This window comes from Bombina bombina, chromosome 7, assembly GCF_027579735.1.
Source record: "Bombina bombina isolate aBomBom1 chromosome 7, aBomBom1.pri, whole genome shotgun sequence".
Classification (NCBI taxonomy): domain Eukaryota; kingdom Metazoa; phylum Chordata; class Amphibia; order Anura; family Bombinatoridae; genus Bombina; species Bombina bombina.
Genome location: NC_069505.1, coordinates 260,614,183 through 260,638,149, shown reverse-complemented (window position 1 = coordinate 260,638,149; position 23,967 = coordinate 260,614,183). Strand labels below are relative to the sequence as shown.

At 38.7% G+C, this 23,967-nt stretch overlaps 1 protein-coding gene across 1 annotated transcript in view; it reads left to right on the top strand.

The window, feature by feature from the left end:
- SLC26A6 (solute carrier family 26 member 6) overlaps positions 1–23,967 on the top strand; it is a 156,995-nt gene that overhangs the window by 59,231 nt on the left and 73,797 nt on the right. The window contains exons 8-15 of the mRNA XM_053688958.1: positions 1,235–1,382; positions 1,458–1,571; positions 11,745–11,822; positions 16,229–16,324; positions 19,965–20,071; positions 21,786–21,855; positions 22,308–22,400; positions 22,979–23,095. Of these exons, the coding sequence (XP_053544933.1) occupies positions 1,235–1,382; positions 1,458–1,571; positions 11,745–11,822; positions 16,229–16,324; positions 19,965–20,071; positions 21,786–21,855; positions 22,308–22,400; positions 22,979–23,095 (823 nt within the window). The remainder of the gene's footprint in view (positions 1–1,234; positions 1,383–1,457; positions 1,572–11,744; positions 11,823–16,228; positions 16,325–19,964; positions 20,072–21,785; positions 21,856–22,307; positions 22,401–22,978; positions 23,096–23,967) is intronic.

The window sequence follows — 23,967 nt, the reverse complement described above, 5'->3', positions numbered from 1 at the left end:
ACCCTATAAGCACATAAGCCCTTAACGTTATAGCTCTAGGATGTTTATCTATTCTACTATGTTAGTTGACTATATAAGCTAGAAGTTAGAAAACTCATCGCCTATCAGGTAACATCAAATACTATTTCCATAGTTGTGCCTCCATTTAACGTGGAATCATATATATTCTAGATAAGCCACTACGAATCTTTATTTGTTTACCATTTTACGTGTACATTGTTGTTTGAGTTTCATAGAAGCTGTATGCATTCAGAGATAGATTGCACAGTTCCTGTTTCCATTGGAAGTTACAGCAATAAATCCTAAGAGAAAAGGTTCATCACCCCATTGTATAAATTAACAGGCCCATAACAATTTGCAACCCCATATATATTTCAGTTTATCCATGTTTAATTCTCATTGGTTATTGTGAGTGTACATAACTCCATATTATTTCTCTCTAGCATGATATACACACCACACATTTGTTCAAAGGGACACTGAACCTAAATTTTTTCTTTCATGATTCAGAAAGAGCATGAAATTTTAAGCAACTTTCTAATTTACTCCTATTTTCTTCATTCTCTTGCTATCTTTATTTTAAAAGCAGGAATGTAAATCTTATCAGTCAGCCCATTTTAGGTTCAGCACCATGGATAGCGCTTGCTTATTGGATGCTTACATTTACCCACCAATAAGCAAACATAACCCAGGTTCTCAACCTAAAATGATCCGGCTCCTATGCATCACATTCCTACTTTTAAAATAAAGATAGCAAGAGAACGAAGAAAAATTGATCATTGGAGTAAATTAGAAAGTTGTTTAAAATTGCATGCTCTATCTAAATCATGAAATAAAAAAATTGGGTTCAGTGTCAGTTTAATGTAACACAGGTCGAATATAAAAGGAAAAAATTAGATTCATCATTTGAGATCCAAAAGTGGTCTCATATTATTCATGGTTGCCCCTGTAACCTCGTGTTTACAATAATAATGGAGGTCCAAGAGTGGGCTCAGCTGCTAATTAGAGGGCATATAGTTTGATTGGCAAGCACTATATTCATTAATAATGTTGAATATGGACATAGAAGCTCACTTTGTTTATTGTATGTTATGTACATAGAAATGATTTCTTTATACAGATTATATGACTATGTAATGTTCGCTTGTTTTGCTTTGACTCTCAATAAAAAATATTTAAAAAAAAACCCTAGTTCCAAAAGTAACTTGACTAATATTTTTGTCTGGTTCTTCAGCCTGAAAGTTCCGCTGCTCCCCAGATACAGTCTGTTTGGTGACCTTGTGGGCAATGCGTTTGCAATAGCTGTGGTGGGATACGCCATAACTATTTCCTTAGGTAAAGTGTTTGCATCAAAACATGGTTACAAAGTGGACAGCAACCAGGTATGAGACTAAATCCCTGTGCTCCTACATGTTTCCCTCTTCCCTCTCCTCTAATTCATGGCTCTTCCTTTGCAGGAGCTTATTGCTATTGGCTTCAGTAATTTTGTCGGGAGCTTCTTCCAGTGCTTCGCCATAAGTGCCTCTGTGTCCAGGAGTGTTCTTCAAGAGAGCACGGGAGGGAACAGCCAGGTAAGTGCCGCGCTCAAAGTGTGACATTTATAGCCATGAGGTGTTAACCCATGATCTACTGTGTATGCCATAGGGACATTTTCATGTAACAAATAAATGTCCTCCTTGCTCACCAAGGACTAGATTATAATTGGCTCCTTTTTGTTGCTATGGTGACACATTGTTTTGTCTGTGCTCAAGTTTAGTGTCATCTTTGGCCGATGGGTCGCATCATTCTTTTCGACACTGCATGTTTCACACCTTTCCTTGGCGTCTTTATAAAACTACTGTTTCTGACTGACTGACCCATCAGTTGTTTCCTGCCCCAGAGCTACAATCCATGTATATCCAGAGCAATACTTTATGTGTTTAACCTATAGAGTCTGATCCTCAGAAACACTCTAGCTTGGAATGAAATTATTTAGTTGACCTCATAGGTGAATTCTATAAGAAAAAGAACAGAGCTGTGAGCACCTCCTATATTTACTAATGGGTTTCTCTAGAATACAAAATCTCATAGAAAAGGTTAACCTGGCATTGATACAAATTCTCGTTTTAAACAAATACAAGTTCAATTAAAATGTATTCAACTGCAGTTTAACTTTCGTTCTCTAGTTTATTATACATTTTCTTTCAGTTAATTAATTTGACAGTTGCGAATTTTTGAGCAAACAACCTGCAATACTGCTGGCAAGATAAAACATTGAGAACTCCAGGTGTAAATGCTTAGATAATTAATGGGTCTATATTCCAATCTTTCCAATATTGTCTCAAAATAAGTTGGTTTAAGTTGATACGGGAAGTGTGTTTTTTAAGTGATTACAATCCACAAAGAATTAAGCAGCTAAAAGCCCATGGCCGTGAGCAAGTTTTCACTAGAAACGTTTCCAAAAACGTGTTTTCAGTTATTAAATACTTGTTAACAGAATTGAAACTGGGAATCCATCTGAAACTGATGTATACAATGACCCTCTCACATCTCTTAAAGGGACACTAAACACATGCTATGTAGATGGATGCATTTAAAGAAAAGATTAGTCTGAGAATAACAAGTAGATATATTTTTTTAAGTTTCATTAGCTGTTTAAATATTGACAAAATAAGTGTAATGTTTCTTCTCTATTCGCTCTCTTCTCTGCTGTGGCCTGTGGCCAATGAGGGACAGTTATAAATAGGTCACTAGAGTGTGCAGCCAATGGCTGTGTGGAATTTAACAGTGTTCTGTACTTCCATTTCTAACAGGAACTGAACAGCTCACAATCTCAGAATGGAATTACAGGAAAAGGGTACAACATAAATAATGAACGTACATTGCAGAGTTTATATATATATATATATATATATATATATATATATATATATATATACGGTTTAACATTTTATATTACCATCTCAAAGTGTTTAATGTCCCTTTAAGGTTACAGTACAGTTCTTTTAAATTAAACCTTTTGTACACCTTGTATTTACATGTGTGAGATAAACCCATTGAAATTTGAATCCATCCTGATCACTGCTAAATAATATGAAAGCCCTTGTATATAGGCAGGATGGGTATATTGGATATGTTTACTCAATTATTATATTGACATTTTTAATATTTTAAAAGTAATTCTTCATGATTTCCAATGACTGATTAAGAAAGCATCGTTTTCCAGTTTGGTGAGATATACTTCTGAAATCAAGCTGAACACTACAGGGTTCTATTAGAAGTGACTGCAGCTTATATCATCTTCTAAAACAGTTCTCACACTGTAAACTGCAAAACTGCTCCATTGCAATAGTGTAGCTGCAAAAATGTTGGGATTTTAAACAGGATCACACCGTCGTGACTCGGATTTCAATAATGTAGCCACAAAAACTGGAAAACCCCACTGTCGTGAAAGAGTTTTGTCTTTGCTGTCGTTAAAATGCAATCTCATTTGAAATCCCATTTATGAAGGTGTGTACTGCCCATCACAGTCAGACTATACAATATTGATAAATAGAGCTTTGGGAAATCTAGACCAGGGCTCAACAAACCCAGGAGCCACTGGCTCCTAGTATTCTACCTCTGGCTCCTAAGTTTTTGGGTTAATCTCCATATATCTATATACAAATACCACTCTCTGGCTCCTAAAAGTATGTCTGGCGCCTAAATATTTCTACTGGCTCCGAAATTTTAAACAGATTTGTTGAGCACAGATAGACCATATATGCAAATACACATCTAACACGTCATATGTGGCCATTTCATAGTTTCTTGCACATGTACAACATAATAGAATTATAGAATTGTTTTGTACTTGCAAAGATGTCAAAAAGGCCAGTTCATGACTTTATCAAGTGCCTTTACTTGTCAGTAAGAGTAAACTGATCGCGAAAACCTGCTGCTAAGTATCAAGAAAATGGATTGTAATCAAAGAGAACTTTTGTTTGGCTTCATGTTAAAACAGGGCTTTTTTGGGCAAGCTGAAAACACGTTTGCTTCTCTGAGAAACAGATGAAAACCTGCTAATGTGATTTTGTTAAATAGAAGTGCCCTTTTTACGCCACAAACAAGATGGCTGATAGACTGGAATTGACGCCATTATGAGTGCAGTGAGTGGGCTTTAGATACATCCAGGGGTCTCCCCGTCCAGTCCAAGTAATCTCCCCGTCTAGGACACTCTTAGAAACTGCATAGTTCATTTCACATAGAAAAAAAACTAACTGCAATGTAGTTTGTAAAGGTAAATATACAAAACACAATCAGAATTTGTACAAATCATAATACTAATTACAATTCTATATACAAAGCCTAGAAGCTTACAACAGCAATACATTAAACACAAAGCAACAAAATGCAACACAACTGTCCTGTCACGCACTGCTGTATTGTACTGAGCTTGTCTCTGCTTCACACCCAGAAATGCAGGGAACTGTCAGGGTTTACCTGATGGCAGGTAAAGGTGGATTATTAGCACCATCAGGATTCATGGCCTTTTGCGTAATGTCAGGGTGCCAGGAATCAGATTGAGACGAGAAAAGCAAAAATAATCACACCTTTATTAATAACAAAAAAATAATAAAAAGTCCACAAGTCAAATAACAAGCCAGGAGTCAAAACCAGAGCTGGTAGTCAGACGAGCCGAGTCAGGACCCAAAGCGAATAGTCAGACGAGCCGGAATCAGGAACAAGGAAAACAGCAGAGTCAGGAACAAGCCAGGGATCAGGAACCAGGAAGGGCGTCAGACAGCCAGGTAATACACAGGAACTCTCACAAACAGGTCTGAGACTACGCAAAGGCAAAGCATACTGAACAGAGGCCCTTTAACTAATAAGTGATGACATCACAATTCTGAGACTGCATCCTGTCTCACACAGATGATGCACACCAGTCTGGCCATAAAAGGAAGTGCAGGAAATGAGCAGCATCCCCCACAATGCACCAAAGTCAGCAAGAGAGGTGAGTAAAATGGCTGCAAGCAGCACATGGTAAACAAAACAGGGAAAAACCCTGACAGTACCCTCCCCTCAACGACCCCTCCCCCGCGGGAGGACAAAAGTCTTATTGGGGAAACAGGCATGGAAGGCACGGAGGAGGGCGGGAGCATGAACATCAGAGGAGGGAACCCAAGAACGCTCCTCCGGACTGTAGCCCCTCCAGTGAACCAAATACTGTACACGGCCCCTGGACATACAAGAGTCAATAATGCTGCTGACCTCATACTCCTCATGGTTGTCAAAAAAGATAGGACGGGGACGAGGCAACAAAGTGGTAAACAGATTGCAAACCAATGGTTTCAAGAGGGAGACATGAAAAACATTGGAGATGCGCATTGCAGGAGGAAGGTCAAGAGCGTAGGCCACAGGATTGACCCGTTGGAGTATTCGAAAAGGGCCAACATAATGGGGAGCCAGTTTATTGGAAGGCACATGAAGGCTCAAGTTGCGGGAGGACAGTCAAACTCTCTCATCAACCTGGTAGGAAGGCGCGAGCAGACACCTACGATCAGCCTGGAACTTTTGGCGCTGCATAGAACGATGAAGGCAATTCTGAATCTGCACACACGTGGAACGGAGTTGCCGGAGATGCTCCTCCAAAGCCGGAAAACCCTGAGACATGAATGAATCGGACAACAAGGATGGTTGAAACCCATAATTCGCCATGAACGGGGATAACTTGGAGGAAGCATTAATAGCACTATTACAAGCAAACTCTGCCCAAGGTAACAGTTTAGACCAATTATTGTGGTGATCTGAGACATAGCAACGGAGGAACTGTTCCAGAGCTTGATTAGACCGTTCCGCAGCCCCATTGGATTGAGGGTGAAATGCCGAGGAGAAGGAAAGCTGGATCCCCATTTGAGCACAAAAGGAACGCCAAAATCTGGAGACAAACTGGCTACCCCGGTCCGACACTACAGGGAGTGCAGAATTATTAGGCAAGTTGTATTTTTGAGGATTAATTTTATTATTGAACAACAACCATGTTCTCAATGAACCCAAAAAACTAATTAATATCAAAGCTGAATAGTTTTGGAAGTAGTTTTTAGTTTGTTTTTAGTTATAGCTATTTTAGGGGGATATCTGTGTGTGCAGGTGACTATTACTGTGCATAATTATTAGGCAACTTAACAAAAAACAAATATATACCCATTTCAATTATTTATTTTTACCAGTGAAACCAATATAACATCTCAACATTCACAAATATACATTTCTGACATTCAAAAACAAAACAAAAACAAATCAGTGACCAATATAGCCACCTTTCTTTGCAAGGACACTCAAAAGCCTGTCATCCATGGATTCTGTCAGTGTTTTGATCTGTTCACCATCAACATTGCGTGCAGCAGCAACCACAGCCTCCCAGACACTGTTCAGAGAGGTGTATGGTTTTCCCTCCTTGTAAATCTCACATTTGATGATGGACCACAGGTTCTCAATGGGGTTCAGATCAGGTGAACAAGGAGGCCATGTCATTAGATTTTCTTCTTTTATACCCTTTCTTGCCAGCCACGCTGTGGAGTACTTGGACGCGTGTGATGGAGCATTGTCCTGCATGAAAATCATGTTTTTCTTGAAGGATGCAGACTTCTTCCTGCACCACTGCTTGAAGAAGGTGTCTTCCAGAAACTGGCAGTAGGACTGGAAGTTGAGCTTGACTCCATCCTCAACCCGAAAAGGCCCCACAAGCTCATCTTTGATGATACCAGCCCAAACCAGTACTCCACCTCCACCTTGCTGGCGTCTGAGTCAGACTGGAGCTCTCTGCCCTTTACCAATCCAGCCACGGGCCCATCCATCTGGCCCATCAAGACTCACTCTCATCTCATCAGTCCATAAAACCTTAGAAAAATCAGTCTTGAGATATTTCTTGGCCCAGTCTTGACGTTTCAGCTTGTGTGTCTTGTTCAGTGGTGGTCGTCTTTCAGCCTTTCTTACCTTGGCCATGTCTCTGAGTATTGCACACCTTGTGCTTTTGGGCACTCCAGTGATGTTGCAGCTCTGAAATATGGCCAAACTGGTGGCAAGTGGCATCTTGGCAGCTGCACGCTTGACTTTTCTCAGTTCATGGGCAGTTATTTTGCGCCTTGGTTTTTCCACACGCTTCTTGCGACCCTGTTGACTGTTTTGAATGAAACGCTTGATTGTTCGATGATCACGCTTCAGAAGCTATGCAATTTTAAGAGTGCTGCATCCCTCTGCAAGATATCTCACTATTTTTGACTTTTCTGAGCCTGTCAAGTCCTTCTTTTGACCCATTTTGCCAAAGGAAAGGAAGTTGCCTAATAATTATGCACACCTGATATAGGGTGTTGATGTCATTAGACCACACCCCTTCTCATTACAGAGATGCACATCACCTAATATGCTTAATTGGTAGTAGGCTTTCGAGCCTATACAGCTTGGAGTAAGACAACATGCATAAAGAGGATGATGTGGTCAAAATACTCATTTGCCTAATAATTCTGCACTCCCTGTATCTCCTTGGGTAACCGATGTAAACGGAAGACCTCCCTGGCAAAAATTGAAGCAAGCTCCTGAGCGGTAGGCAACTTCATCAAGGGAATGCAATGTGGCATTTTAGAAAAACGGTCAACCACCATAAGGATAACAGTATTGCCATTGGAAACAGGGAGCTTGACAATGAAGCCCATGGAAAGATGTGTCCATGGACGCTCATCATTAGCAATAGGTTGAAGAAGACCCACAGGAAGATGTCGAAAAGTCTTATTCTGTGCACAAACTGAGCAGGAGGCAACATACGCAGCAACATCAGAACGAAGACCTGGCCACCAGAATTGTCGAGTGACAGACCAAATCATTTGGTTCTTGCCTGGGTGACCTGCAGCTTTAGGATAGTGGTAAGTGTGCAAAATTTAGTTCGAAGATTCTCAGGAACAAAACACTTACCACTAGGTTTCTCAGGAGGTGCATTGGTTTGTGCAGCCAGGATCTCCTCCCCCAAGGGAGAAGTCAAAGTAGTACGTATGGTAGCTAAAATATGGTCAGGAGGTATAACAGGAGTAGGTACAGACTCCTCTTTGGACAAAGGTGAAAATTGTGGAGAGAGAGCATCAGCCCTAACATTCTTACTACCAGGCAGGTAGGAGACCACATAATTAAACCGAGACAAAAATAGCGCCCATCTGGCCTGTCGGGGCGACAAACGTTTTGCTTCAGATAGATAAGTTAAATTCTTGTGGTCAGTAAGAATGAGCACTGGTACGCTAGTACCCTCGAGAAGATGCCTTCATTCCTTGAGTCCCAAAATTATGGCCAGTAATTCCATGTCGCCAATTTCATAATTGCACTCCGCTGGAGACAATTTTTTAGAGAAGAAACCACACGGATGCAAGGAACCATCAGGCACAGCACGTTGAGACAAGAGGGCACCTACTCCAGTCTCAGAGGCATCGACCTCAAGAACGAAAGGCATGACAGGGTTAGGATGAGCCAGAACTGGAGTGGCAGCAAAGGCAGTCTTAAGACTATCAAAGGCCTTAATGGCAGTAGGTGACCAATGGAGTGGATCATTCTCTTTACAAGTCATGTCTGTGATAGGTTTGACCAAGGAAGAAAAGTTATTAATAAACTTTCTATAGTAATTTGCGAACCCCAAAAAACGTTGAATAGACCGAAGACCAACTGGGCGAGGCCACTGCAGAACTGCAGATAACTTGTCAGGATCCATGGAGAACCCTGCAACGGAGATAACATAACCTAGGAAGGTTACTTGAGACTGATGGAACTGACATTTCTCGAGTTTACATAACAGGTCGTTCTCACGTAGTCTCTGAAGAACCTGTGTAACATCAGAACGATGAGCCTCAAGTGTGGGTGAGTGTATGAGGATGTCGTCTAAGTACACCACAACACACTGTTGTAACATATCTTGTAGGATATCATTAATAAATTCCTGGAAAACAGCAGGAGCATTATATAGGCCAAAGGGCATTACAAGATACTCATAATGCCTGCTCCTGGTGAAAAACGCTGTTTTCCATTCATGGCCCTCCTTGATCCTAACGAGATTGTACGTTCCTCTCAAATCAAGTTTAGTAAAGACTGTAGCTCCCTTGAGGCGGTCAAAGAGTTCCGTAATGAGCAGAATAGGGTAAGCATTCTTAATGGTTAAACGATTAAGACCCCTATAATCGATGCATGGTCTTAACTTGCCACCCTTTTTCTTCACAAAGAAGAAGCCAGCCCCTGCAGGAGAGCAGGATTTGTGGATGATCCCCCGCGACAGAGCATCGGCAACATACTCCTCCATAGCACAATTTTTTGCAACAGACAGAGGGTAAACCCGGCCCCGAGAAGGAATGGCTCCGGGTTGCAGGTCTATGGCACAATCGTAAGACCGGTAAGGAGGCAACGTACCGGCATGCACCTTGTCAAAAACGTCTAGGAACTCTCGGTACTCCTCTGGCAATTGAGATACCGAAGAAGTGCAGAAGACTTTAACTGGTTTCCGAAGACAAGTGGAAATACATTGCGGGGACCACGACAAAATTTCGGACTTGTGCCAGTCGAGACTGGGATTGTGCTTTTGGAGCCAGGGATAACCCAGAACAACCGGAAAATGCAGAGAGTTTATCACCTGGAACTGGAGGGTTTCAAAATGGAGAGCCCCAACAGCCATGCACAACAGAGCAGTTTCGTGAGTAACGAGTGCAGGCTGAAGGGGCCTGCCATCAATGGCCTCAATAGCAAGCGGAACGGACCGAGGCAAAAGAGGAATGAAGTGCTTTGATACAAAAGCACTGTCAATGAAATAGCCCACAGCACCGGAGTCAACACGAGCCTGGGTGACTATGGAGGAGTCCACCCAGGAAAGGACAACCGTGACCAAAGGTTTCTCCTTAAGCGCTTCCAGGGACAAGAATAAACCACCCAAGGTCTGCCCCCGACAGGACCTTAGGTGTGAGCGTTTCCCGGCCGTGTAGGACAAGACTTCAAAAGGTGGCCCTCTAACCCATAATAGAGGCAGAGCCCCTCCCTCCTCCTAAAGGCCCTCTCCGCCGCGGAGAGACGCGTGAATCCCAACTGCATTGACTCAGCAGTACCTGGTGACTCGAGACCGGGAGGCATGGGTGGGAACGAACACGTAGGAGACAACGGAACAGGAGGCTTCCACAAGCGCTCCTTGAAAGAGGGCCTCTCTCTGAGTCTGATGTCAATTATGATCAAAAAAGACACCAATGCCTTGAGATCCTCTGGTAAATCTCTGGCAGCTACTTCGTCTTTAATCGCATCAGAGAGCCCACGAAAGAAAGCGGCAACAAGGGCTTCATTGTTCCAACCAACCTCTGCGGCAAGCGTATGGAACTCAATAGCATACTGAGCAACAGATCTTGTACCTTGCTGAATGAACATGAGTCGTTTAGCAGCAGAGGAGGAGCGAGCCGGAACATCAAATACCCTTCAAAAAGAGGCCACAAATTCAGGGTAATTTGAAATAACAGGTTTATTAGTCTCCCACAAGGGATTAGCCCAGGCAAGAGCTGTGTCAGAGAGTAACGAGATGAGAAATCCCACCTTAGCTCTGTCAGAGGGAAACGCCTGAGGCAACATCTCAAAGTAAATGCCCTCCTGGTTCAAAAACCCTCTGCACTGAATAGGATCGCCTCCATATCGCTGAGGTAGAGGTGCAGAACCGGACATGCTCCTGGTAGGACTAGGTGCAGCAGCGGAAACAGGAGCCGCCATAACTTGTGGGACACGTTGGTCCAAATGTGCAGTGCGAGTCAGCAGGGTTTGCAGGGCTAGTGCAAATTGATCCAAGCGGTGATCCCGTTCATCCATCCTGGAAATGATGACAGGTAAAGGTGTATTATTAGCACCATCAGTATTCATGGCCTTTTGCGTAATGTCAGGGTGCCAGGAATCAGACTGAGACAAGAAGTGCAAAAATAATCACACCTTTATTAATAACAAAAAATAATAAAAAGTCCACAAGTCAAATAACAAGCCAGGAGTCAAAACCAGAGCTGGTAGTCAGACGAGCCGAGTCAGGAGCCAAAGCAAATAGTCAGATGAGCCAGAATCAGGAACAAGGAAAACAGCAGAGTCAGAAACAAGCCAGGGATCAGGAACCAGGAAGGACGTCAGACAGCCAGGTAATACACAGGAACTCTCACAAAAAGGTCTGAGACTACGCAAAGGCAAAGCATACTGAACAGAGGCCCTTTAACTAATAAGTGATGACATCACAATTCTGAGACTGCATCCTGTCTCACACAGATGATGCACACCAGTCTGGCCATAAAAGGAAGTGCAGGAAATGAGCAGCATCCCTCACAATGCACCAAAATCAGCAAGAGAGGTGAGTAAAATGGCTGCCAGCAGCACATGGCAAACAAAACAGGGAAAAAACCCTGACAGGAACGCCCCATCAGAATCCAGGGATTGCCCCTCAGAGAGATACAGAAATATCTGCCTTTCTAGAATCTTGCAGTGATGGGGATCTTTATAGATAATCTCATCTGAGCTGAGAGCATTACAGGATGGGACCCATAGTTAGCTAAGGTCAGTCATGCACATACTGATTAAAGTATGTGATATTTGTATTAGAGTGTTAAGAATAATTTATCAGAAAACCAAAAAGAAAAAAGGTCAATGTCATAGAATTAGCAATTACAGTAAAACACGGGTTAGGCTGTATTATCAGCACTGTAAATATCTATGTATCTTGTATAATTTCTTTATTGTAATATAATCCGCAGGTGGCCAGTGCTGTAGCGTCATTTGTCATCTTCATAATCATCCTGAGGGCTGGAGAGTTGTTTCAGGACCTGCCAAAGGTATGTGTGTAGCAGGCAAACTCAGCAGAGGGCACTGGGGCCAAATTTTCTTTGGTTCCCCCATAGGTAACTCAGTAATAAGCAAAAGTAATAATATACATACTGTTCAGTATAATGATTTTGAGAATAGACAGACAGATAGATAGACAGATTAGATAGATAAATAGATATATAGATAGATAAATAGATAGATGATAGATAGGCAGACTAGATAGATAGATAGACTTGCCTGCACTATAGACCGGCTTCTATGTACCCCCCCCAGCTTTTGGGCACTGATGCCACCACACCTGCTGCACCAATGGTAGCTCTGCCCCTGTGACTTGATGCCCCCTGTCTGTTTTGTTTGACACCCAATATGTTTTAGTGACTGCTAATTGGTGGCTACATTAAGCAAACCAATAAGCAAGCATAACCCAGGTTCTGAACAAAAAAATGGGCTGGCTCTTAAGCTTTACATTCCTGCTTTTTAAATAAAGATAGCAAGAGAACGAAGAAAAATTGATAATAGGAGTAAATTAGAAAGTTGCTTAAAATTGCTGTTCTATCTGAATCATGAAAGAAAAAAAATTGGGTTTAATATCCCTTTAAATATAGTAGAACTGAATAATCAACAAATGCATAGTACTTACTATGAATTTCAAATGAGCAGGAGATTTGTGACAGCCATTAGCAAATAACAGACTCAGTAGTAGCTGGTTCCTCAGAAAGTGTGCATATAAGTAAATTGGGGGGGGGAGTGTGTGCTCTCTCTGAATCATGAATGAAAAATGTTGACTTTAGTGTCCTTTTAACATTAATCCCTGATGAAGTCCCGAATAGGCAGGAAACGCGTCAGATGAACAGCTGATGTTATGCTGATATGGTGATTTTTACAGCAAATTTTAAATAAATGTTGAAGTTTTAACTTTACTATATGGAAGCTCGGACTGTCTCTGTCATTATTGAATGTTTAATATCCCTTTAACATTATCCTTGTGTTCTCTTAAAGGGACATTCCAGTCAAAATTGCACATACAGTGTTAAACTAACTTAACGTTCCACTTCTCTTTCTCTTATTGCATCTATAATCCACAATGCATATTCATAGCATATAGACATGGATATGTTTTGTTTTATTATTTAGATCCAAGGTTCAGGGAAATCAATAGATATGATATAAAACAAATCTGCATTATTCAGTGCAAAATGCCTCTTAGGAAGTAGGCTACATTTTTATATTTAAAATCCCTTTAAATATAGTTACTAGACTTCAGCTTAGAGTAATAGTGACAGACAACAAGACAACATACAAAAACTATCTTTGTGTTAATATTCATAGACATGTATTAAAATCTTGTCACTAGCAAATGATTGTTTTCTTTGTAGGTTAAACTCAGGAGAATCGCGCTTTCAGCTACTGATTAAACTATAATATAAGTAGGCACTTCATTAGCTTGTTTTTATCTACAAGTGAAAGAGGTTCAGATTACATATGATAATCAGACAGATCTCAATACTCAATTGCAATAAAAAGGTCTTTGAAAACCATAATGATGTATTCTGAATTTAAAGAGAGTTTGTTATTAATAGAAAAAGATTTTTCATATTCACATGAAGTATAAGATACTGAAAGTTTTAAAATGTAAAATGATACAAAACAGAACGTTTGGTACCTCTTGTGCTGCAAGTTGTGTAACCGCTGTGAGCTTTGGGAAGTCAGAATAAAGCTAATTTGTTAATAGATTTAAAGTGTAAAGCTGTTTAAATGCTCTCTCTGAATCATGCATATTTAAATTTAATAAGTGTTAAATTTGTCCTTTTAACCCTTTCTCTACTGGGAATTTCGGAGCTCTAGGTCCACCAGCGCTCCAGATGAGGGGTACAATAAATAATCCTCAAAATTAACAATAAATACAGTAGGTTAATACTGAATATGCTTAATGGCTGCAGCTGACCTAAGTCGAAGGGAGATTCTCTGTATCCCCCTTCTAAAAATAGAAATAAAATAGAATAAAAAGGTTAGCGCTACCTAGCATATAATATGTAAAAGTATAAATGAAAAAATAACATAATAAAATACCACATATATAAATAAATAAAAAATCTATATGTAGTAATAATTGATTGAAAGTCTTAAAACTCAAAAGGAGAGACACTTGAGCAATTCATATAAATCCAATGCTTCTTCAAACTTCCAATTCCCATATGGATGCGCACTTACTTGAATTGACCTCAATCAATATGAGGTAAGCAGAGACGTAATCACTTGTCAGAACACCCGCTGTCTGCAAAAGCCTCTTGTATAGGATACAGGACCACCTTTTTAATTTGGAGTATTCACGGTTAAAAACTTTCAAATCCTCTTTCCATAGAGTAGGGTAGAACTTCAATATGGTGCCATAAAATGCAAAGAAAAAGGAAACACTGATAGTGCATTAACCTTTTTATTAATTTAAAATAAAGAACACCAGTAGATTAAACCTACTCACAAAAGAGACCTCAATATATGAGGTAAAAGTACAGCGTGTAAATTCAAACACAGGCAAATATCAGCAGCTTGTAGTGATACTTAGCAATGAAACCTTACGCGTTTCGAAGGCGTGTACGACCTCTGATGAAGAAGGCAGGCACAAGTCGTACACGCCTTCGAAACGCGTAAGCTTTCATTGCTAAGTATCACTACAAGCTGCTGATATTTGCTGATATTTGCCTGTGTTTGGATTTACACGCTGTACTTTTACCTCATATATTGAAGTCTCTTTTGTGAGTAGGTTTAATCTACTGGTGTTCTTTATTTTAAATTAATAAAAAGGTTAATGCACTATCAGTGTTTCCTTTTTCTTTGCATTTTATGGCACCATATTGAAGTTCTACCCTACTCTATGGAAAGAGGATTTGAAAGTTTTTAACCGTGAATACTCCAAATTAAAAAGGTGGTCCTGTATCCTATACAAGAGTCTTTTGCAGACAGTGGGTGTTCTGACAAGTGATTACGTCTCTGCTTACCTCATATTGATTGAGGTCAATTCAAGTAAGTGCGCATCCATATGGGAATTGGAAGTTTGAAGAAGCATTGGATTTATATGAATTGCTCAAGTGTCTCTCCTTTTGAGTTTTAAGACTTTCAATCAATTATTACTACATATAGATTTTTTATTTATTTATATATGTGGTATTTTATTATGTTATTTTTTCATTTATACTTTTACATATTATATGCTAGGTAGCGCTAACCTTTTTATTCTATTTTATATATATATATATATATATATATATATTTAAAGTAGACAACCTAAGGTATTGATCTAGGCCCATTTTCATTCCACCATTTGGCCGCCAAATGCGATAATATAAAAAAAAAAATCATTAACTTTTTCAGAAATTTTGGGTTTCTCACTGAAATTATATACATACCGCTTGTGCAATCATAACACAAATGGTTGCAAAAGCTTCTCTGGGATCATCTTTGTTTAGAAATAGCAGACATTTATGGCTTTGCCATTCATTTTGGTAATTAGAAGGCCGCTAATTGCAGCTGCGCAGCACACTTCTGACATTCCCAGCAGTGATGGGGTTAATCAGTTAGCTGCTATGAGTAATATCTACTGTAGCACGGGAATTACCCTCCCACCTGACACCTACCACCTCCCTGATCCCTCCCAAACAGCAATCTTCCTCCACCGCCATCTTAAGTACTGTCAGACAGTCTGCCAGTTTCTAGTGTAAGGGGTTTTTTTTAAAATGTATTTATTATTTATACTTTTATTTTTCTGTAATGTAGGGATCCCTCCTCACCCTCCCAAATCCCTAATTCCTTCTTAACAGCTGTGTACCCTCTCACCAACTTATCTGCCAGTATCCTGTGCATTTTTTTTTTTTTATAAATGTATTTTTTTATTTTCCTATAGTATAGGGGTCCACCATCACCCTCCCCACCTCCCCCTCCAAGTGATCCCCTCTCAGTACTGTAGTGACCCACTTGCTAACCAGCAGGTTTTTTTGTAGTGTAGGGACCCATTCATTCCCTCTCCTTACAAATCTTTTTCTGTAGTGCAGGGACCCGCATCTCCCTCCCCCCTCCAGTGATGGGCCGCCCACCTGTCTCCTTGCTTTCCTCCCATACCACCCACAGGAACCATTGCACCAATACCGACAGTGCCTATGTCTGTCCCACTGTCTGTATTGCTATTTTGGCCTCATAGAGTAAGGGAGAGCTGATCGTGATCAGATGCCTTCTGCCTTTGGTTGCGTCTCGGTACTACGTCAACAAAGTACTGAGTAATGTAGTATCTATGTCCATATGGTCCAATGGGTTAATTTTTTATTTTTTTATTTTGGTGGAATTACATGTTGTTGATTGTACCAGGATGTTCCTATTAGGATAAAATACTTGAATTATGTTTTCGTTGTCTCTTCTGTTTTAGGCTATATTAGCTGCAATTGTTGTTGTCAACCTCAAGGGAATGTTCAAGCAGTTTAAAGACATTGGAGTATTGTGGAAGACCAATAAAGTTGACTTGGTAAGAAAGTCTTAATGAGGAAATTGCCTCTAAACTAGGGACCTAGAATATCCATAATTTATATAATTCAATAGGTATTTATCGCCCATAAAATGCCTGTTTGATGAAAATAGTACAGCAATTCCATATACAGTCATAATATATTTTGCCTGCTTTTGCTGTACAATACCTCTGAATATTGTGCCTGTTACACTTCCTCCAGAGAGGCTGGAGCAGGACTACCTACAGTGATTACAAGTGGAGAAAGCTAAATTTTTAGCTTGTGCACTAAATTTTAACATGGCTGGTTTAGCATGCGTATTACTAGTTGAAATTAAAAAGTTAGCTCGAAAGCGAAGGCCTGATATGTGCTGACTTCTGTTATTGTGACACATTAACGTCTCTCATAGATTTCAATGGGGTGCACTTAAAAAAATATATACATACTGTACATATACATATATATATATATATATATATATATATATATAGATAGATAGATAGATAGATAGATAGATAGATAGATAGATATTTAAAAATTCTATTAAATTCAACATTTTCTTCTAAGTAAAGAACATTGAAATATAAAGTATTTTTTTTCAAAACACAATAAAACGCATTAAAAAATTATATTATTATTATTATTGAATAAAAAAGACATTTCATATTTCAAAGTATTTAAAGGGACAGTATACACTCATTTTCATATAACTGCATGTAATAGACACTACTATAAAGAATGAGATGCACAGATACTGATATAAAAATCCAGTATAAAATGGTTTAAAAACTTACTTAGAAGCTCTCAGTTTAGCTCTGTTGAAAAGGCAGCTGGAAAGCCCACTGCAAGTGGGAAATAAGACCCTCCCCCCCCCTCCCCCTTCTTTTGCATATGAAAAGACCCTTTACACAAACAGGAGCAAGCTGGAGAAGGTAGCTGACGGTATTCAAATAAAACTTTGGGGCTTAGTTTGGAGTCTGAAAATCAGAGCAATGTTATTTAAAAATAAGCAAAACTATACATTTTTTTACCAAAAAAAACTTTATGGGCTATATAAATAGATTGTCTACAAAACATTTATGCAATTAAAAAATGAGTGTATAATGTCCCTTTAACTGGAAAGAGCTCAAAAGTGTATAAAGTCAAATACCTTGTCATATACCATATACCTTTTAACTCCTAAAATACATTTTTATTTACTTGTAATATGATTGTCATCGTGGTCGCAATATTGCTTATCGTGTCTCACGCTAACATTAGCGCAACACTTGAAATCTAGCCCAGTGCGCATTCACAGAAAAAAAAGATAGTATAATATTTATTTTTTAATTTGCATTAGCCTCAGCCTTTATACAAAAATATTTACCCTGATCTACTTTATTTTTTTAATTATATGATCCACAAACATATTTTTATTGCAAAATTGTATTAAATGTTTCTTTAAAAAATACAATCTTATTAAAATATTAATGTGTGAATAGAAATATTAGCCTAGATTACGAGTTTTGCGTTAGAGGCTGTGCGGTGCTAACAAGCAGTTTATGTTCACCGCTCACTTACAGACAGCGCTGGTATTCCCAATATACAAATGGCATTCAGATGGTTAATCAGTGGTGATGATGGATTTGGATTGCAATAGGTTATTCTCGCAGATGTAAATTAGTATTTCTCTTCCACAATGAACAAAGGGCTGAATTCAAAAGCCCTTTACTGTAACCTTAAGAGGTGAGAAAGTGCTTTTGCAAAACAGAATGAGAAGCAGTCTACCAGGAACGAACAGCAGCATCCATAGCTTGTTCTATGGCCCGGTTACCACCTGGAAGTGGCTTCTTTCTGCCCAATTGTGCTTTTCACAGAGGAAAACTTTCATGTAGTATATCAGTCTGATCCCGCCGACATGGTCAGTCCAGCCCCGAAATACCAGGCAATTCTCCTCTGAACAAGGAACATGACAACCCCAGACGATCGTTTCGGCCTGCTGTGGGCCTTGTCAGTGAGGTGCAGCCATATTCCTCTAAGCACATTGGGCAAGGAGTCCACGTCTGGTTTCCACTCATAGGGAGACTATCCCCAGGGTCATATTTACATATGCAAAACAGAAGGAGAAGCAGTCTGCCAGGAACGAACAGCAGCATCAATAGCTTGTTCTATGGCCCATTTACCAACTGGAAGTGGCTTCTTTCTGCCCAATTGTGCTTTTCACAGAGGAAAACTTTCCTGTAGTATATCAGTCTGATCCCGCCGACACGGTCAGTCCAGCCCCGAAATACCAGGCAATTCTCCTCTGAACAAGGAAAAGGCAACCCCAGACAATCGTTTCGGCCTTCTGTACATGTCTAAATATGTATATATGTGTGTACAGATGTATTTATATGTATAAATATGTATTTACAGACTTATATACACATATAAACACATAAATACATATTCATACATATAAAGACATCCAGACATACCTTATTTTATTGCGCTTCGCAGATATTGCTCTTTTTACAAATTGAAGGTTTGTGGCAATCCTCTGTCGAGCAAGTCTATCAGAGCCATTTTTCCTGCATATATACACACACACACACACATATATATATATATATATATATATATATATATATGTGTGTGTGTGTATATGTGTTTGTATGTATGTATATATGGTTAGCATTTTTTAGCAATAAATTACTTTTTAATTAATGTATGTACATTATATGTATAAATATATTTTGTGTAAAAAAAATCATATATAAACTTTAAGAACAAATAGAACATATTCTGCTATGTGCAGAGCATTGGATTATGAAATATGCAATATTATCTTATGCTATGCTTTTAAATAATCTCAGTTTGTGCAACTTTTGGGTGGGTTTCAGCTCTATTGAAGACTATGGGGCCGATTTACTAAAGTGTGAGCGGACATGATACGATGTAGTGTATCATGTCAGCCGCATACGCTGTTGGCATTTATCATTGCACAAGCAGTTCTAGTGAACTGCTTGTGCAATGCCTCCCCCTGCAGATTTGCAGCCAATTGGCCGCTAGCAGGGGGTGTCAATCAGCCAGATCATATAGGATCGGGCGGATTGAAGACCGAGGTCTCAGAGGCAGCAGACAAGTTATGGAGTAGCGGTCTTTAGACTGCTGTTTCATAACTAATGTTTCCGGCAAGCCTGAAGGCTCGCGCGGAAACAGGGGCATCAAGCTCCATTCAGAGCTTGATAATTCGGCCCCTATGGGGGGATGAGATTTTGCTTTCACGACTTCTCAAAAACTCAGAAACTTTTTTCTTTCAACTTGTAATACGAGAGCAAACTTCTAACTGCAAAAAACATACTTCTTGTGGATTTAACGCTTGGATGTGAGTGTAAAATAATGCTCCACTTGTAATCTGGACCAAAATCAGGTACTTTTCACACAAAAAGTTGTTTTTTGGAGCTTTCCTTTGAATAGGTGTTCCTGGCTTTTAGCAAACAAATCCATTTTGTACTTTGATCACTCGAGAAATTTGACAACTAAATCGAGCGGGAAGCAAAAATTCATTTCAGGAGCATATTGCCAACAGATTGTGACCTTATGTGTTAAACAGCCACAACCATTTACATTTCAAGTTGTATTTTTCACTGTCATTAATGTCAAGAAGATGTTTCTGTTTCTGATATATTTCTGTTGCAGCTGATTTGGTTGGTTACGTTTATTGCAACGATCCTGTTAAACATGGATATTGGACTGGCAGTGTCTGTTGCATTTTCATTATTAACCGTCATCTTCAGAATCCAAATGTGAGTATTAGCGTCTGTTCTAAACTTTATTTACCAATTTGCTCTGTTTTTCATTAATGTCCAAATATCAACATGATCGTTAAAGTGAATGTAAAGTCAGTCTCTCCCGTTAACACTGCAGTAATCGTTATTATTTTTTTGCTTTGTATTTTACCTTACTAGCTGTTGGCTCAAAGTATTATTCCACCGCCCACCATCTTAAATCTTGTCTACCAATCACTGAATCCCCCCGGGGGATCAAACCCCTTTTTAATACGTCACTCTTTCCTAATGCACCTGTGTTAGACCTCTAATCTTCTATTCAACTTTGCCGCACGTTCACGCTTCGCGCATGCGCTGTAGCATTATTTTCGGTGTTTGAAAATTATTCAACAATCGTCCTACAGCCAGGTAAGTAGCGATCGAATCAGCTCTGATGTAAAAACATATATAATGACTTTGTAAATGTATTTTCAAAGCGGTAATATAATTGAGATGCATATAGAACATAAATATGAATATTGGCAATATTTATATTTAAATTATTATAGTAACTAATTTTATTGTTACTTGGCAATAATTTTATATTAAAAATATTTTAAAATAAGAATTAAATACTTTAATTTCGGTGCCAGTTCACAAATGACAGACAGCACACACGTGATGCACGTGGTAGAGGGCTACTGCAAACACCTCTTTGTAGTATGTAGACAACTGGCTTCCACAGCACCAATAAATGAGGAAAAAAGTTTTACAAACTTTGTAGCATTTATTCATCCATTTTCAGCTTATACAAAGCATTGGCACACAGCGACGTTTCGGGCTGTTAACCCTTACTCATGCTTAATTTCGGTGCAAGTATTGCAAACATCGATTAGCGCAATCAATGTAGATACATATTATATTTTATATTAAAAGAACGATATATTTATTTACAATATTATTAAATTAATCTATATGATAATTTCATTACTAAAAGTGTAGCATTCTTTTGCTTATATGTTATAAAAAACAAATTATAGTTGTAGTTTTATAATAAACTACATTTATAATCTTTTATACTTTAACAAATAGAATTTCGAATTTAGAACAGAAGTGGCTATAATATATACACAATAGGTAGTCTTATCTATACAACCTTATCAGTGTTGTTATGGTTACTACATTCCTTCAAGGATTAGTCTTTGTAGAATAATTTGAGCACTCAACAAAGAATCTTTCCATGGTATCCTACTATGAACATATTGTTATTGTGAAGCAATCTTATTTGGCATACGTATTATATGGAAAGTAAATCAATCCATTTTAAACATATGCTCTGTAGAGGCAACTGTTAATAATACTCATTATTATTAGTAAGCTGCTGCACTCAATGCCACTATAGTATTCAATGAATGCATTCATTGAATACTATGTAGCTATTCAACGGAATCGCCGTGTAACGCATGCGCTGTTGTTGTACTAGATGGAAGCGTGCTTTGAGAACATGTAAACAGCGGGTGAGACCGCTCTATACGTAACAGGGAGGAAAATAAGGAAGTAGCGGATGGGAGGAGCTGGGATTGAAAACGGACGAAAATTGGTGATATAAATATATCAATAATTAGGTTTTTTATTTAAAAAAAAGTGGCAGTTTAACAGATAGGCACTGAAAGAATGAATGTATGCCATCAAAACTATGAAAATTAACATTCACTTTAAGAATAATATTTATTCTCTTTCATTGTCATTTCAGGTCGACCTATTCAATCCTGGGTCAGGTTGATGAAATAGATATTTACAGAGATGTCACAAAATACCCACAGGTAAAAGGACTGGACATTTTGTTAGTAATGTTCTGGAAATGTCTTTAATTTAACATAAAGTAGCACAAGTTATATCTCTGTAAAGATACATAATGAAATAACTGATTTCTCAACCTGTCGTACATATACCAATGGGATACTTACAGCATTGCTCTTGTTGCAGCCCATCCTAACATCTAAGGGTATAATAGTCTAATGACCAATTCCAATTAAAAAAATACAGATGAATGTATTATGGTTTATGGCCAACAGCATTGAGTATTTGTCTACCCTTCTATAGATTAGCAGGGTAGACAAATTTATGGAAGTAGAAGAGTATTTCTACATTAAAAACAATAAAGTAGATATCTATGCCGAAATGACATGGGAACAATATATTAAGAAAAGTTTTAAAGTCGGTTTAAAAAAAAATAAAAAAAATACAGATGAGTGAACTAATCTTTTTTTCTCAGGCCAAAGAAATTCCAGGTATAAAGATCTTCCAATCTTCAACCACGGTATTCTTCGCCAATGCTGACATGTACATAGAAGCTCTTTATAAGAAGGTAAAGTGAGCAGGATTAATCAAACAGTTAAACAGTTTCTCTCTGAGGGTACGATTCTCAAAAACTTACACACATGATATTCAATCATCATGCAACTCTTTCAAGCTTAAAGGGATATGAAACCCAACATTTTTATTTAATGATTCAGACAGAGAATAACATTTTAAACAACTTTCCAGTTTAATTCTATTATCTTATTTTCTTAATTTTCTTGTTATCCTTTGTTGAAAAAGCAGTAATGCACTACTGGGCGCTATTTAAAAGATTGGGTGAGCCAATAGGATAAGGCATATATGTGAAGCCACCAATCAGCAGCTTCTGAGCCTACCTAGGTATCCTATTCAACAAATTAGATAATAGAAGTAAATTGGAAAGTTGTTTAAAAGCATGTGCTCTATCTATATCATGAAATAAAATTGTGTTTCATATCCCTTTAAACTCTCTAACAAAAGTGCCATTTTTAAAAAGTGACATAAATTGAAACATTCTTGTAGCCCCAAAAATGTTAATATTTACAAATCGATATGAACTAGAGGATAGTGCATTAACCCTTTGAACGTTGCATGTACTGTATGTAGTGTGGCATCGATGTTGACCGTCTCATTGAGAAGAAGAGGAAAGCCATTAAAAAAATCATCAGAAAACAAGAAAAAGCAAATAAAAAAGCTAAAAAGGAGACTCAACACGCCAGAGAGGTGAGTGCTCCTATACCGCGCCAGTAAAGTGAGAATGCAACATTTATTATAATGATATAGACAATGATGTCATGATATTTTATGACACAACATAGCATTTCATGGTTACTGAAGTGTATATAAGTCTTTATAAATCAGATTATTAGTGTTTAAATATAAGTGCCCCTACTTACAAGATTATATCAAACCTTGTGATACACAAGTCAGAACTCACAATTACGCTAAATGGTGAGTTATCTGCGCCCCCAGCACTGGTCACAGTTACGCTAAATGGTGAGTTATCTGCGCCCCCAGCACTGGTCACAGTTACGCTAAATTGTGAGTTATCTGCGCCCCCAGCACTGGTCACAGTTACGCTAAATTGTGAGTTATCTGCACCCCCAGCACTGGTCACAGTTACGCTAAATTGTGAGTTATCTGCACCCCCAGCACTGGTCACATGTGTTGTCTATAGATTTGTAATGGAAATTACAGCTGCACAGAAAAAAACATACTCAGTGCAAGATTTTAATTATAATATGCCAAAATATTGTTTCTACGAAAACGATATTTGCGCTCGACTTAGTAATACCAGCGCACATAAATGTTGTACGGAAGCTTTGAGCTCAGGACAGTGTGCTTCCATAGGCTTATGTCATGAACTGGTGCAGCGAAAGGGGTAAGTCGCACAGCGATGGGCAGCAGATTGTAAATATATATGAGATGAAACGCGTCAGCCCTGGTTGTTTCTGCCACTTCTTTTACCCTTTGGTTTACCCTGGCTTGCATGCCGTTATGGTTTTACTTGGCATCAATAAACTTACTTGTTTTATTGGAGCACCGTTTCGATACTTTCCTTTCGTCTTTGCCTATGAATATATACAGTACATATA